Source organism: Heloderma suspectum, chromosome 2, assembly GCF_057233095.1.
Source record: "Heloderma suspectum isolate Gila_16-S chromosome 2, 16-S_ref, whole genome shotgun sequence".
NCBI lineage: Eukaryota > Metazoa > Chordata > Lepidosauria > Squamata > Helodermatidae > Heloderma > Heloderma suspectum.
The window spans coordinates 110,821,972-110,834,199 of record NC_139459.1 but is presented as its reverse complement, the minus strand read 5'-3'; the positions used below and the strand labels follow the sequence as shown (position 1 = coordinate 110,834,199).

At 43.6% G+C, this 12,228-nt stretch overlaps 1 protein-coding gene across 1 annotated transcript in view; it reads left to right on the top strand.

The window, feature by feature from the left end:
- The window catches only part of LOC146352613 (uncharacterized), an 89,620-nt gene extending 79,739 nt beyond the window's left edge, over positions 1-9,881 (top strand). Inside the window, exons 4-6 of the mRNA XM_084834513.1 lie at positions 1,204-1,298; positions 7,930-7,994; positions 9,656-9,881. Coding sequence (XP_084690639.1) covers positions 1,204-1,298; positions 7,930-7,994; positions 9,656-9,776 — 281 coding nt within the window. The 3' untranslated portion in view covers positions 9,777-9,881. The remainder of the gene's footprint in view (positions 1-1,203; positions 1,299-7,929; positions 7,995-9,655) is intronic.
- The last annotated feature ends 2,347 nt before the right edge of the window (positions 9,882-12,228 follow it).

Below are 12,228 nucleotides of genomic sequence, written 5' to 3'. Positions count from 1 at the left end.
GGAACTGCTTTATTTTGGCTTATAGATTTACTGCTATTGACTCAGAAAAAGAGGGAGAAATTTAGTGCTAATTTCTGTTTGTTAATTTTGTGAAAATACACTTAAGGCGCAATCCTACGCAGATAGGTGGCCGCCTCTGAACTTGGAGGTGACCGCCTATGCAATGCAGGGCAGGAGAAGCACGGAGGGGATCGTTCCCTCCGCACTTCTCCTGCCCTGCATTTTTGGCTAGACAGCTGATTGCAGCTGTTTAGCTGCGGGAGAGCTGAGTGGGGGAGGAGGCTGCCGTACGACACACTGGATGTGTTATACAGGCATTTCCGTCCTCCCCACCCTGGAACGCCCCCCAGGAACGCCCCTTTTCGGCTGCTCCATGCTCCTCTTGCGAGTGCGGAGCACAGGGCTTTTACGTGCTGCCTGCAAGGCAGCACAGAAGTGGAGAAAGGTCAATTCCTGGAAAACCAGATATCTTATGGCCATCTAGCTGCTGACTAGCAGCCATAGGATTGCTCCCTCCAGCTAGTGAGGATTTGAAGCAGAATTCTAGAGATTTGTATTTGGGTCACTATTTTGAACCTTACAGCAAGCGCTCCCTGACTTAATTCTGTATCTCCTCTCTATTGTTACCTTCTTTTTTTTGTGCACACTTTAATAGATATGTGTGATAAGTACAAAAGTACATTCATAAAACTATACATGGTACTTACCCCTTCAGGTGAGCAACATTGTTGCAGCCTTGTTATAGACTGTGTATGTATGTATTAGCAGAATCCCCATCATTATGCTGGCATGTTGTGTGTGTGGGTGTATAGAGGAAAGGAGAGCGACTTGCACACAGAGACACATTGCACCCTTCTATGGGATTCCTGTCAGTAAAGTTAGCCCTTATAGTAAGAGGATGCGAGAGCACTTTCCCTCACAGGAGTGAATAGCATACTCTCTCAGGCTTTGCGCCAAAACCGGACTTAGGGGCATCGTTTTGCATTGGTTCTAGTCCTGCTTGCATGAACATTCCCAGAAGTTGGTGCTGGGAGACTCTTTTCCAGACCCTTCACTATCAGCTTCTGGGGCTCTTCAGAGCTCTATTTTTGTTCCCTGCGCTTTTTAACGTGTATGCGAAGCTGCTGAGGCAGCCCACCCGGAGTCATGGGATTCAGTTTTATCATTCTGCTGCTGATATCCAGCTCTAACTCTCCTTTCCAGCTGATGCCAAGGAGGCTGTGGAAGTCCTGAAGTGTTGCCTGGATGCAGTGATGGATTGGCTGTGGGCCAACAAGTTGAAGCTCAATCCAGACAAGGTGAAGGTGCTGTTGGTCCATAGATACGCTGTAGTGGAGGTGCAGTCTGCTCTCAGTGTGATTGCTCTTCCTCTGAAGGACCAGGTTCACAGCTTGGGGGTGCTTCTGGGTTCAGCATTGGTACCGGAAGGTCTGGAGAAGGCAGAACTGGCCACAGTGATCCATGCCCTAATCACCTCTCGTTTAGATTACTGGGGCTTCCCTTGAACGGTGTTTGGAACTGCAGCTCATGCAAAATGTAGCAGCCAGGTTGCTTCCTGGTGTGCGCTTTGTAGATTATATAACACTGGTCTTATATAAACTACATTTGCTTCCAGTTTGCTTCTGGGCCCAATTTAAGGTTCTGGTTCTTGCCTGTAAAGCCCTAAATGGTTTACAGGATATCTGAAACACTGGCACCACCCATATGACCCTACCCAAAATTTATGATAGAGTGGTCACTTACAAATTGTCAAAATAAGAGGATGGCAATTTACATAAATTTGCATATGCTAATTTATAGGTATAGATGCAAATTTGAACATTATTATAATGTGAACAAAAATACAGTGCATCTCACCAGAGTGTGGAAGACTGTGACCAGGTGATCTGTGGCCCTGCCTCTTCGGTCTGCTGTCTGGGTGCTGTCGATGAGCAACTTCAAGGGCCACCTCTTTCTTCTGATAATTCTTTATCTTTAAACCAGCCTTGGACTGGACAGCCCTTCAAATAGAGACCACCTTCAAAATAGAGGACACTCCTCTAGCAGCCTTTCAAATAGACGACTATCCTCTGTAAAGGAGGACCCTTGGCCACCCTAATTTATGGTCTTTAGAGGCCCTGTCAGATGTCCCACTTCCAAGAGAGGTTAGATTTCTGGGAGTGCATGAAGGACCCATGTCTGTAGCAGCAGCCCAATTGTGGAATGGCCTCCTTAAAGTGGTCAGATTTTGTCCTAGTTTGGGGTGGGTTGTAAAGATCTAGTTCAGGCTGGCTTTTGATGGGTTTTAAATAGTTTTGTTCCACTCGCTGGCTGTTTTAAAGAAGGCTGGTGTTGTACATAATTTCGTTGTTTTGTTCTGAGATTGCTTTTAAAGTTGGATATTGTCCTGAGGACCCTTTGAGATGAAAACATGATTCATATCTGTTTTGATTCATGTTTTGATATATTAAGAAGTAAAGAGATACATTTTGAGACTCCATTGGACTGAGGGTTATACCTGCTCCCTGACTCTGGTGACCCTAGCTATTTAGAATCAAACCTCTTCCTGTCTGCATAACCTTATCCTCAGGTCTCCTTCTTGGTCATATATTATAAAGTTGAGGGAGATAATTTTGAGAACTGATTGATTGATTGATTATATGATGTTATGAAACCAACACCTAAGCTTTTTTACTTCTATAGGATCATAATTTCAGCTAACTATTAGTTAGTAATGAGCCAGAACAGGGGGAAAGTTTCATAAACATTTTTGCCTCATTAAATGCTCTCCCTTTGAGTGATTTTTGCATCACTTTTTAAAAGGATGCAAACCTGATTGCAAGGAGACAGGTATTGAGTGGGAGAAGAGATGTAGACAGATGCTCCCTTGCTCCAGTTGTGCATCCCCAACTAGTCATAAGTAACTCCAAGCAAGTAAAGGTGCATCAGGGAAAAATTCTTGCTTTTCAGCACAGGTGGGCAACAAAACCACGAACACGTAGCAAGGCAGAGAGGGACAGTTGGTCTGGTTACCTTGGCAATAAGGATGTATTTCCTCCTCCCCCAGAACAAGGACAATGGGAAGGTTTTGTATATCTTCAGTGACATCATCACATAGTCCATCTGATTGGTTATATGGTGCTGTGCCATCAGTTTGTGATCCCAGCCAACCAGGGATCATGTAGCAAATAAGATGAAGAAAGAAACCCTTTCAGTTAAGAAATGGAGCCCAAGGAGCAGCAGATGCAGGACAGTGGTTGCAAAAAGGTGAAAAACTGTGCAGAAGAGCAGAAGGTAAAGCTCTTCCATGGGTGAGAAAATCTGGTCCAGCACACTCACTTACATCAGTGGCTTTTCCAGATAGGAGATTTTCTCCTATTGGGAATAGCACTGTAATGAAATCCCTATGTTACAGAAGAAGATGAGGCTAGTTTTGCAGCTTGAAGACAGCATTAGTAGGAATGGGAAATGTAAAAAAACAACATCACTGTAGGAGGCATGCGTACGTTGCAGAGCTGTAGAGGGTGAATGCAGGGACTTCAAAGAAAACAGAAGGAGAGTGGAGCACACCAACAGACTGAGAAGAGGTGGGAAAATGGTGTAAAAGTAGGGAGACTGGTGAAGCCCTACATCACACATGAAGCCACCCCAATAGGTGCCAGTGGTACTAAGACAACAATTTTTCCTACGTTGGTGGAAATGACAGGGACTGCTAGGTTTGTTTGTTTAAAATCTGTTGGGAGTTTTTATTACTATATAAAAATCATTCCCGTGCAATGAGACCACTTGCTGGGGTGAAATCATTGGGCTGATCCAATCACAGACCCATAGTCTTCCAGTTGCAACTTCAGCAGCTGGAAGAGTACCCAGGGCTGCAATCCTATGTACTCAGTTGGACTTACATCAGAGTAGGCATGCATAGGATTGCACTTTAGGAGTTGTTTCAGAGACTCAGATTTTTCATTCTTATCTTAAATGTGTACCTTAGGAAGTGAAATCTATCCATACATTTGCCAGTGTGAATATCATGCAGTAAGCGTTGCTTTTTGAATACAAGAGATTTGGGTTCAAATCTCTGCTCAGCCATAAAGTTCACAGAGTGGCCTTAGGCAAATCACTCTCTTCTGTCTCAGCCTCATGGACCTATTGCAATGATAAATTAAATCAGTGCTATAAAACAGTACACTGATACAACAACATTAATAATCACAAAACAAAGTTCCCAGGATAGAGAATAGGAGCATCAGACTTATAAAATGCAGTGCAAGAGAGGCAACCCCATTTTTAAAAACATTTATGTATCAGGGTGTACCATGGGATGAGGAACACTAACTAGTTTTGCCTTAATGACTCACTATACATTTTGTGAGAGCTGGGTGTGTGTCTGCTTTCAACAGATTTACGCACCCCAATCCTTACATGGATTATTTGGAATTAAATCCTAGAGCTTTCAGTAGGATTTACTTCTGAACATTGAGTTCAATATCCGGGTGCTTGGCCGAGCCTGCAACAGTAGAGTTACACCGACCGCACTAACACTGCACCTAAGGTTCCTTCTCAAAGGCATTGGAGACGTGTCACCCGTGAGTCATGCTCACGGCTGAGCCTTTCTTGGAGTCAGCACAAATGAGAGGACATTCAAAGGCTGATTGATGGGAGCTCTCCTGGATATGAGTGGAATGAGATGCCTGCAGAGAGTCTCTCAGGATTTTTGTTTTAATTGGAAGAGGCCTGGTTGACAAAAGTCAAAACTGGAGGAGAATTATTTGCTAGCACTGGATCTCAGCACATAAAATAAGGAGAAATGGTCTCGTTTTACCTCTGCATCTGCGATGCTGGCAGGTGCCTGGGGTCTGAGCTATGGCTCAGTTCAAACCCTTGGCCTTTTAAGCCAAGAGGAAAGCAGTTGTGTTTTTCTTGCTTAGCTGGTTACTTCTGCTCTTATTTTATTTTCTCTCCAAAGAGAGTGCCACAGTTACAGTGGTGCTTCATGCGCTATTTGGCCCAGGCTATGGCTAAGAGACAGCTTATGCAGTCTGTACCCACTGTACCCAAAGTGAGTATTTCATCAAATAAGTACTGATTTTCTTCACAATATTCCTTGAGCTCTCTGATCAGATATCTCAAGACACACTGTCTGTGATGCAGTAATGTGCAACTGTCTTCTTTGAGAGATGTTAGATCAAAATCTTCCACCCTTTCTGGGAAACAGGCCCATGGGAGAAAGGATAAGGGAGGGGGAGAAGCAGCCTCTCTTCCTCCTTACCCACTGGTCCATTTCTGAGTAAGAGACTAGTTTGACTTTGAAGCAGTAGGTGGCCTTCCCACCAAACAATATGCTGATGGGGGATGGGTCCAGAACTAGCCTCCTGTAACATAGCATCTGCAGGCAAAGGCAGGCAAGGAACGTCTGCCTTCTTTAGGCCAAAGCTTTCCCACATCCAGAGGATCCATTTTCAGGAAAAGATTGGAGCAGTAGGCAAGAGCCCTTTGCCCATGAGTTAACTTGTAAGCACCTCAGCAAGACAGTTGCTTGCAAGTAATTCTTGTGTGGGTGTGTGGGTGTGTCTGTGAACCGCACATACACAAAGAATAGGCATGGGCTTATATTAGTTATTGGCAAGATGTTGGCTACTGCCCATGTTGTCTTCTAGGATCCAAACAATTAATTCCAGCAGTAACTATTAAAAAAAGAAGTGGTATAATGCCTGATCTTCACAATACACTTGCTGATATTCCTCACTGTACACAGTGACTCCATGGCAAAGGATTCAAATCCCAGTCTGCCAGGTCCAAATCCAGTTCTTTATCATCTGTTATGAATTTGGAATTCAGCTTCCTTCATTGTGGAGAAAGCGGTTAGTTCTGGAACCGGGGGCCAAACTAAGTGTTCCCAATCAGGGCTGTGTGTGCTTACTCAAAAGTAATTAAATCTATCACACATAGCTGCACTGTACATGATTAGACAAATGTTTAGTTTGGCCCAGGGATGAGATTCTGAGCACCATCAAAATTCAGACATGAATAGTGCAGTCCAATACATGTCATGGTTCCACTCCTACATGCAGGGTCGTATCCAGAGGATAGCATTGCGTGACCATACTTCAGGCCCCTTGGGGTTCCATTTTGTCCCTGATGCTGTTCAGCATCTATATGAAGCCATTGGGGGTGGTCATTAAGAGATCTGGAGTAAAATGTCATCAGTATGTTGATTATACCCAACTTTATTTCTCTGTATCATCTAAGTCAGGAAAGGCTGTGCAGGCCCTGGACCAGTATCTGGATGCTGTGGTAGGCTGGATGAGGGCCAATAAACTGAAGCTGAATCCTGATAAGAAGGAGGAGCTGTGGATAGGTGGTTTTCTTGTCCAGGAAATAGGGAAGTTTCCTGTTCTGGATGTGGTTGCACTCCTCTGAAGGAGCAGGTGCATAGCCTGGGGTATGCTCCTAGATCTGTAATTGTCTATGGAGGTACAAGTGGGCTCGACGGTGTGCTTTTTTCTGACTTTGGTTGGTAGACCAGCTGCAGCTGTTCCTGGACAGGGATAGCCTGGCCACAGTGATCCATGCACTTGTACCTTAAGTCTGGATGACTGCAATGCACTTTACATGGGGTTGCCTATGAGGTTGGCCTGAAAGCTTCAGCTAGTGCAAAAAGCCACAGCTAGGCTGCTGAGTGGGACAGCCTACCAGGTACATATTACCTGGATATTGGGTATTAAGATCGAGTGGGGATGCCCTTTTGATGGTTCTGCATTTCCCTGGATATGCAGCAACCCGTGAGAAGGCATTCTTGATACAGGCACCCCGACTGTGGACGTCCCTCCTGCTCAAATCTGGTCAGCACTGAGTCTTACAAGCTTTTGGTGCCAGCTAAAGACCTATCTGTTCACCCAGGCTTTTGATTGATTTTGGGGCTGCATCAGGTAAACTGTTATTTATCTGTGTTACTGTTCTCCCCAGTTTTTTTTTTTTTGGTTGATGTTGTATGGTTTTATTGTGTTATATTGGCTGTACTTTGCTTTGAGATTATTTTATAATGAAAAGCAGATAATAAATGTCATTAATTAATAAATAATCAGAAACCTCTCTGTTGCTTTACTAGGGGGGCTGCATTTAAGTGCCATCACAAATAAAGAGGTAGCAACCTAATTCAGCACCACAGACATGGTTGAATCCTCAAGGATTCAGGCCCAGACTTCTAAGAGCTAAGTACTCAAAACCCTAGGCCTGAAGGGACAAATCTGCCAGTTTTGCTTTCTCTCACATTCAGATTTTTTAAATCTCAAATTCTTCCATCCAGTTTATGAAGACATTTGCAAACAAAACTCTCACCCATCCCTGCTTTGGACTCAGCTCTCTACCCCAGATCCCTAGCAAAACAATGGTGATATTTCTCTGCTGCTTTACTAAGAAGGCCACTTGGGATAAGAAGGGCTGTTGTAAGGGGTGGGCTTTTGGCTCTCCCCCCAAATATTCCTGGAGGTAGCTTTTCAAACCAGTCTGCTAGCAAAGCCATCCCCATTGCTTTTCTGGAGGCTGCTGTGAACAGCTGCCCAGACTGTTTCAGCAATGAACTGAGCTATTTAACAATTTGGGTGTAAATAACTCAGCTTATTTCGGAGCCAATCCGATGTTTCCCAAAGGCAGCTGGTTGGCCACTATGTGAACAGAATGCTGGAATAGATGGTCCCTTGGTCTGTTCCAGGCAGCACAGCCCTTCTTATGTTTCTACAAGCAGCGGACCCATTTCTAATTCCCAGATAAACATAGCCCTATATTAAGTCCCAAGTGGAGCCGCCATTTTAATTTCTCTTCCGGATTATTGTGGAAAATCAATCCCTCAGCAGCGCCAAGGGGGTCTCGTATGGAAATAAAGCCAATATGTACTTTAGTAGACATACAGTAGCAAATGAGTGAAATTTCCTTCACAATTTCTAAACTATATAGGTACAGGTTGTACATGTTCATGGAAGCAACAAGGACAATGCAGAAAGAAGATGGGCTGAGAGAAGGTGAGGTAACTAAGCCATTCCTAAAGTACACCAGGCACCCTGGCAGCATGGGGGAGTGGGGAAGGAGTTTCCAGAGAAAATCTGTTATTGGACTCACAAAATTGGCCTACAGATGACTAATGGGCATTAGTGTAGCAGGAGTTGTGTAGTTTGTCAGTAGTGATGTCACAGGCACTATCCAACAGTTCATACCATGATCTCACAATAGTGAAGTTGCAAGGAAAGGCCAAAAGTTGTTTCAGCTTTTCTTTATTTTCACTGTTCAGATGATCTATACTGAAGGTAAATGGAAGCGTTTAATCATAGGGGTGTCAATAAAACCAGCAGCCCAATCTCATTCCTTCAGCTCTGGGCATCCCTCCAGTTCTGGATATGACACACACGAGAATTCCTACAGTACAGTAAAAAACTGGTAGATGTTGCACTGGTAGCCATTGGTCATACACAGTGCCAGTTCCTGAGGCAGTAGCAGTGACCCCATGCCAATGCAAAGATACTGAAAAAACCCAGTCCGGAAAGGATGACTGGCATGATGATTCTGCTATGTGGTCTGAGTAGACATACGATGAGTGGAATAGGATACCACAGATTGGAATATTGGTTTTATTGAAATCCCCAAGACTAAAGATTATATTGTAATTGTAATGCTTCCATTTAACTTTGACATAGTCTGCTTGTTAGCAGGCAGCCCAATCACACAGCACTTTATTAACTCCCCTACCCTAAGTGGTAGAGCACATGTTCTACATGCAGAAAGTTGCAGGTTCAAGCATCGGGTACATTAAAATGATGATGATGATGATAATAATGGTGGTGGTCAGGAACAATCCAAATTTAAAAGCCCACTTATTATTACAATCACTAGTCTCAGCTGAATACCAGTACTGTGATATGTACAGTGGCACCACCAGGGGGAGCAGGACTGAGGTGCTGCCAATGAGGGCACAGGAGTGGTGCAAAGACTTCATGGCTCTTGTGCCCTGATTGGCTGTGAAAGGCAGCATCTGATTGGTTCAGCTCACTGTTACAAAGTTAAGAAAGAAAATAACCAGCAAAAACTGCCACAGCACTTCCTTTTACCAGTGAGTTGGCTAAGAGGGGGAGGAGGAGTCAAGGGCTGGCAGGGTGGCAGAGAGAGAGTCATGCTGCCCCCCCCCCCGTCGTCAAAAAAAAAAAAGGGCTGGCAGGGTGGCGTTGCCCCTCCCCTTAAACCTAGCAGGATAACTTCCCCTTCCCCCATATGACTTGGATGAAAGAATAGCCTACCTTTGCTATGAGGGAACTCATTTAAAAAAATTATACGACCACCAAGGACATACGTCATTTAAAAGCTACAAACAAAATAGTTCAAGCATAGTGACCGACAGCAAAGCAAATACTCAGCAACCAATAGGCTGTATCCCAATAAGTGGCAAATGGCCTCCCAAAACAAGTAGCTTGCTGCCTGCCCCCCCCCCCCCAACCCGTATGCTGTCTTAAAGGAAAGGTACATTTAGCATATAAATTATAACTAAATTATAGACTGGAAATTAAAATAAGGCAACAACTTTACGTATGCTGACTTGAAAGTTAACTCCATCAAAATCAGTATGACTTACTTTAGAGAAAATATGTTTAGGCTGGGAGCATTAATATGAAATACACTGTTATTTCTCTTTCAGAAATCTAACATTTCAGACAAAGCTTGGCCCCCCAGAAATGTCCTTTGCTCTTTCTGTGCCTGATGCTGATATTTTTTTCTGGAGCCGTCACTGCAACAGCTACAATAGAAACAGACATTAGCTGGCGAATGAACTATTGACACAACACTGCATTTCAAATACTAGGGAAATGTAACATTCCGGCCACGGAAAGTACTGCCTTGAATAAAGATGTCTGGACCTCATGAAACAAATGAGTAATGAATGTACATTTATTGCTTAAATAAAGACCCTCAATGTGGTGTTCTCCTTAAATCAACTTAGGCCAGGTAGAATATAAAAGATAACCACGTACTTTATGCGAAAACTTACTTTCTGCTATTTATTTCACCATTTAGTGTAATGATTACAGTGACACCTACTGTTCCCAAATAATCATAATTCTGCACATTTCATTCCACAACATGTTAGCAAATTGTTGTTCTGTAATTTCTATCTACTAATTTATTGCATGGATTTCCCTTCCCTCATAAATGAATTTCATTGTATTACTTTAGAAAAACTTTACCGCACCATGAAAAGCACATTATTTTTATGAGTTAATTTATTAATATCAGTGCTACCATCCAAGGAAGGAAGAATTTTGGATAGCTCAAGATATCTATAGACAGTTAAATAAGATCTCATTATTTGCAGTTTATGACTACAACACGTGCCTGAATATTTTTAGCATTTATTGCCACCAGGCACAATCTAGTTAAGCTGAAGCACATTTGTCACATTTATCGCAGCGGGAGAGAATGAAACACATGAATATCTGGGGATATTTGCAATATTTGCTTACCAGACTACTTCTGAGGAGGTATTTAGAAGGCTGCAGAGTTTTGTTTTTCCATTGGTTATTCTCACTAGTATTTTCCCCTGAAGAAGAGCTTATGCTTGAAAAGCACCAGGAAGAAATACATACATACATACATACATACATACATAAAAAAACCTTGAATATCCTCTGGGATTTGATAACTTGTTGATTTTGGTGTGTTGTCTTCTTGGTGCAAGCTCTGTGTGCCATCATGCTGATTTACCAACAACACGCCCAGAGGAAGGGTGGAACAATGACCAGGAAATCCTCAAATGTTTAATAACTTCTTGAAAAGGTTAAAAACCTGTGTTAAGAGTTATGAATAACAAGCCTTCTAAAACCCCTTAAAGTTTAGCACTAATCACCCAAGATGCAAGGTGTATGTACAAGCTATACACAATACTTTGCTAATACAACTCATATGGACATCAGATGGTACAGGCATGCTCCCAGAGGGGAAGGGTCTGTATCTCAGTGCTTTGCATGCAGAAGATTCAATCCCCAAATGTGCAGTTAGGACTGGAACAGATCCCTGTCTGAACCCTGGAGAGCTGCTATAAATCAGATCATACTGAGCTTGATGCACCAGAACGAAAGCATAATAATAGCACCTTGCCTGAATTGTATGTAAAGAATATGCACCCTTCTTCCTGTAGCCTTAAAAATAGTAACAGATATGTATAAGCAGAGAGAATTAAGTGAGCACACTTGCTTGAATCTGATAAATTAGTCCTCATGCAAAGAACATGCAAAGAAATGGATGCGTAGTGCTGCAAGTTTCCAGACTGTGTCAGTGCTGGGAAAAGTAGGAGGAAGAGAAGATGTAGAGAAATCGATTTGAACATTGTCTTTGTAACAGTGATAGCAAAGCCCAAGGAAGTGGTGTTTACCAGTCCTAGAGTGTATAGAGTAGGGATGGGAAACTTGTGGCCCTCCAGATGTTTTGGCCTACAAATTCCCATCAGAGCTGTAGCCAGCACAGCCAATGGTGAGGGATGGTGGGCGCTGTAAGCCGAAACATCAGGAGGGTGACAAGATTCCCATCCCCAGTACAAAGTAAAGGATGAAGCACAGGATCCTGAAGAACTCCAACCAAGTAAAAGAATAACAGATGCTAGCCTATCCAGTGAGATAAGAATGAAACCAAGAAAGTACAGAACCACAGAAGCCCAGAGACTGAAGAGACATTCCAAGAAGAGAGAGGTCAAATGCAGATGAAAGATCTACAGGATTAAGAAGACAGATTCTGTGTTTTTCCGTAGGATCTGGGGGGCCATAGGATAGTTTGGATTCCCGGATCTGAGGTTGGAGACAGCGCTCTGACCTTGGACCCAGGAGTCTAAGCTCCCCACTCCCTCCCTTTTGTAGCCAGCATGGAGAGAACCACTCTGGCTGCCTCTCTGAGGTCACAAAGGGGACCTTGGAAAAGAGGGAAAGTGGTGGTTCTGTGGGTGGAGAGTGGAGGGGACTTGGGAGGCCGGTTTACAAAGAATCCTCCAGCCTTCCCAGACTCTTCCCCTCCCGCTCTGCAGAGCCCCAGCTAGACGAGTGAAAAAGCCCTTCTAACAAAACTGCAGAGCGGGAGGAGCACAGAGGCAAAGATCACCTCTGCACCCCTCCCGTTCTGCATAGGATGCCCTTCAGCCTCCTAGTTTGGAGGCTCACAGGCATCCCAATAGGACTGCACCCCAAATACATTAAAATAAATTAAAATCTTATAAAGAGCCATTTC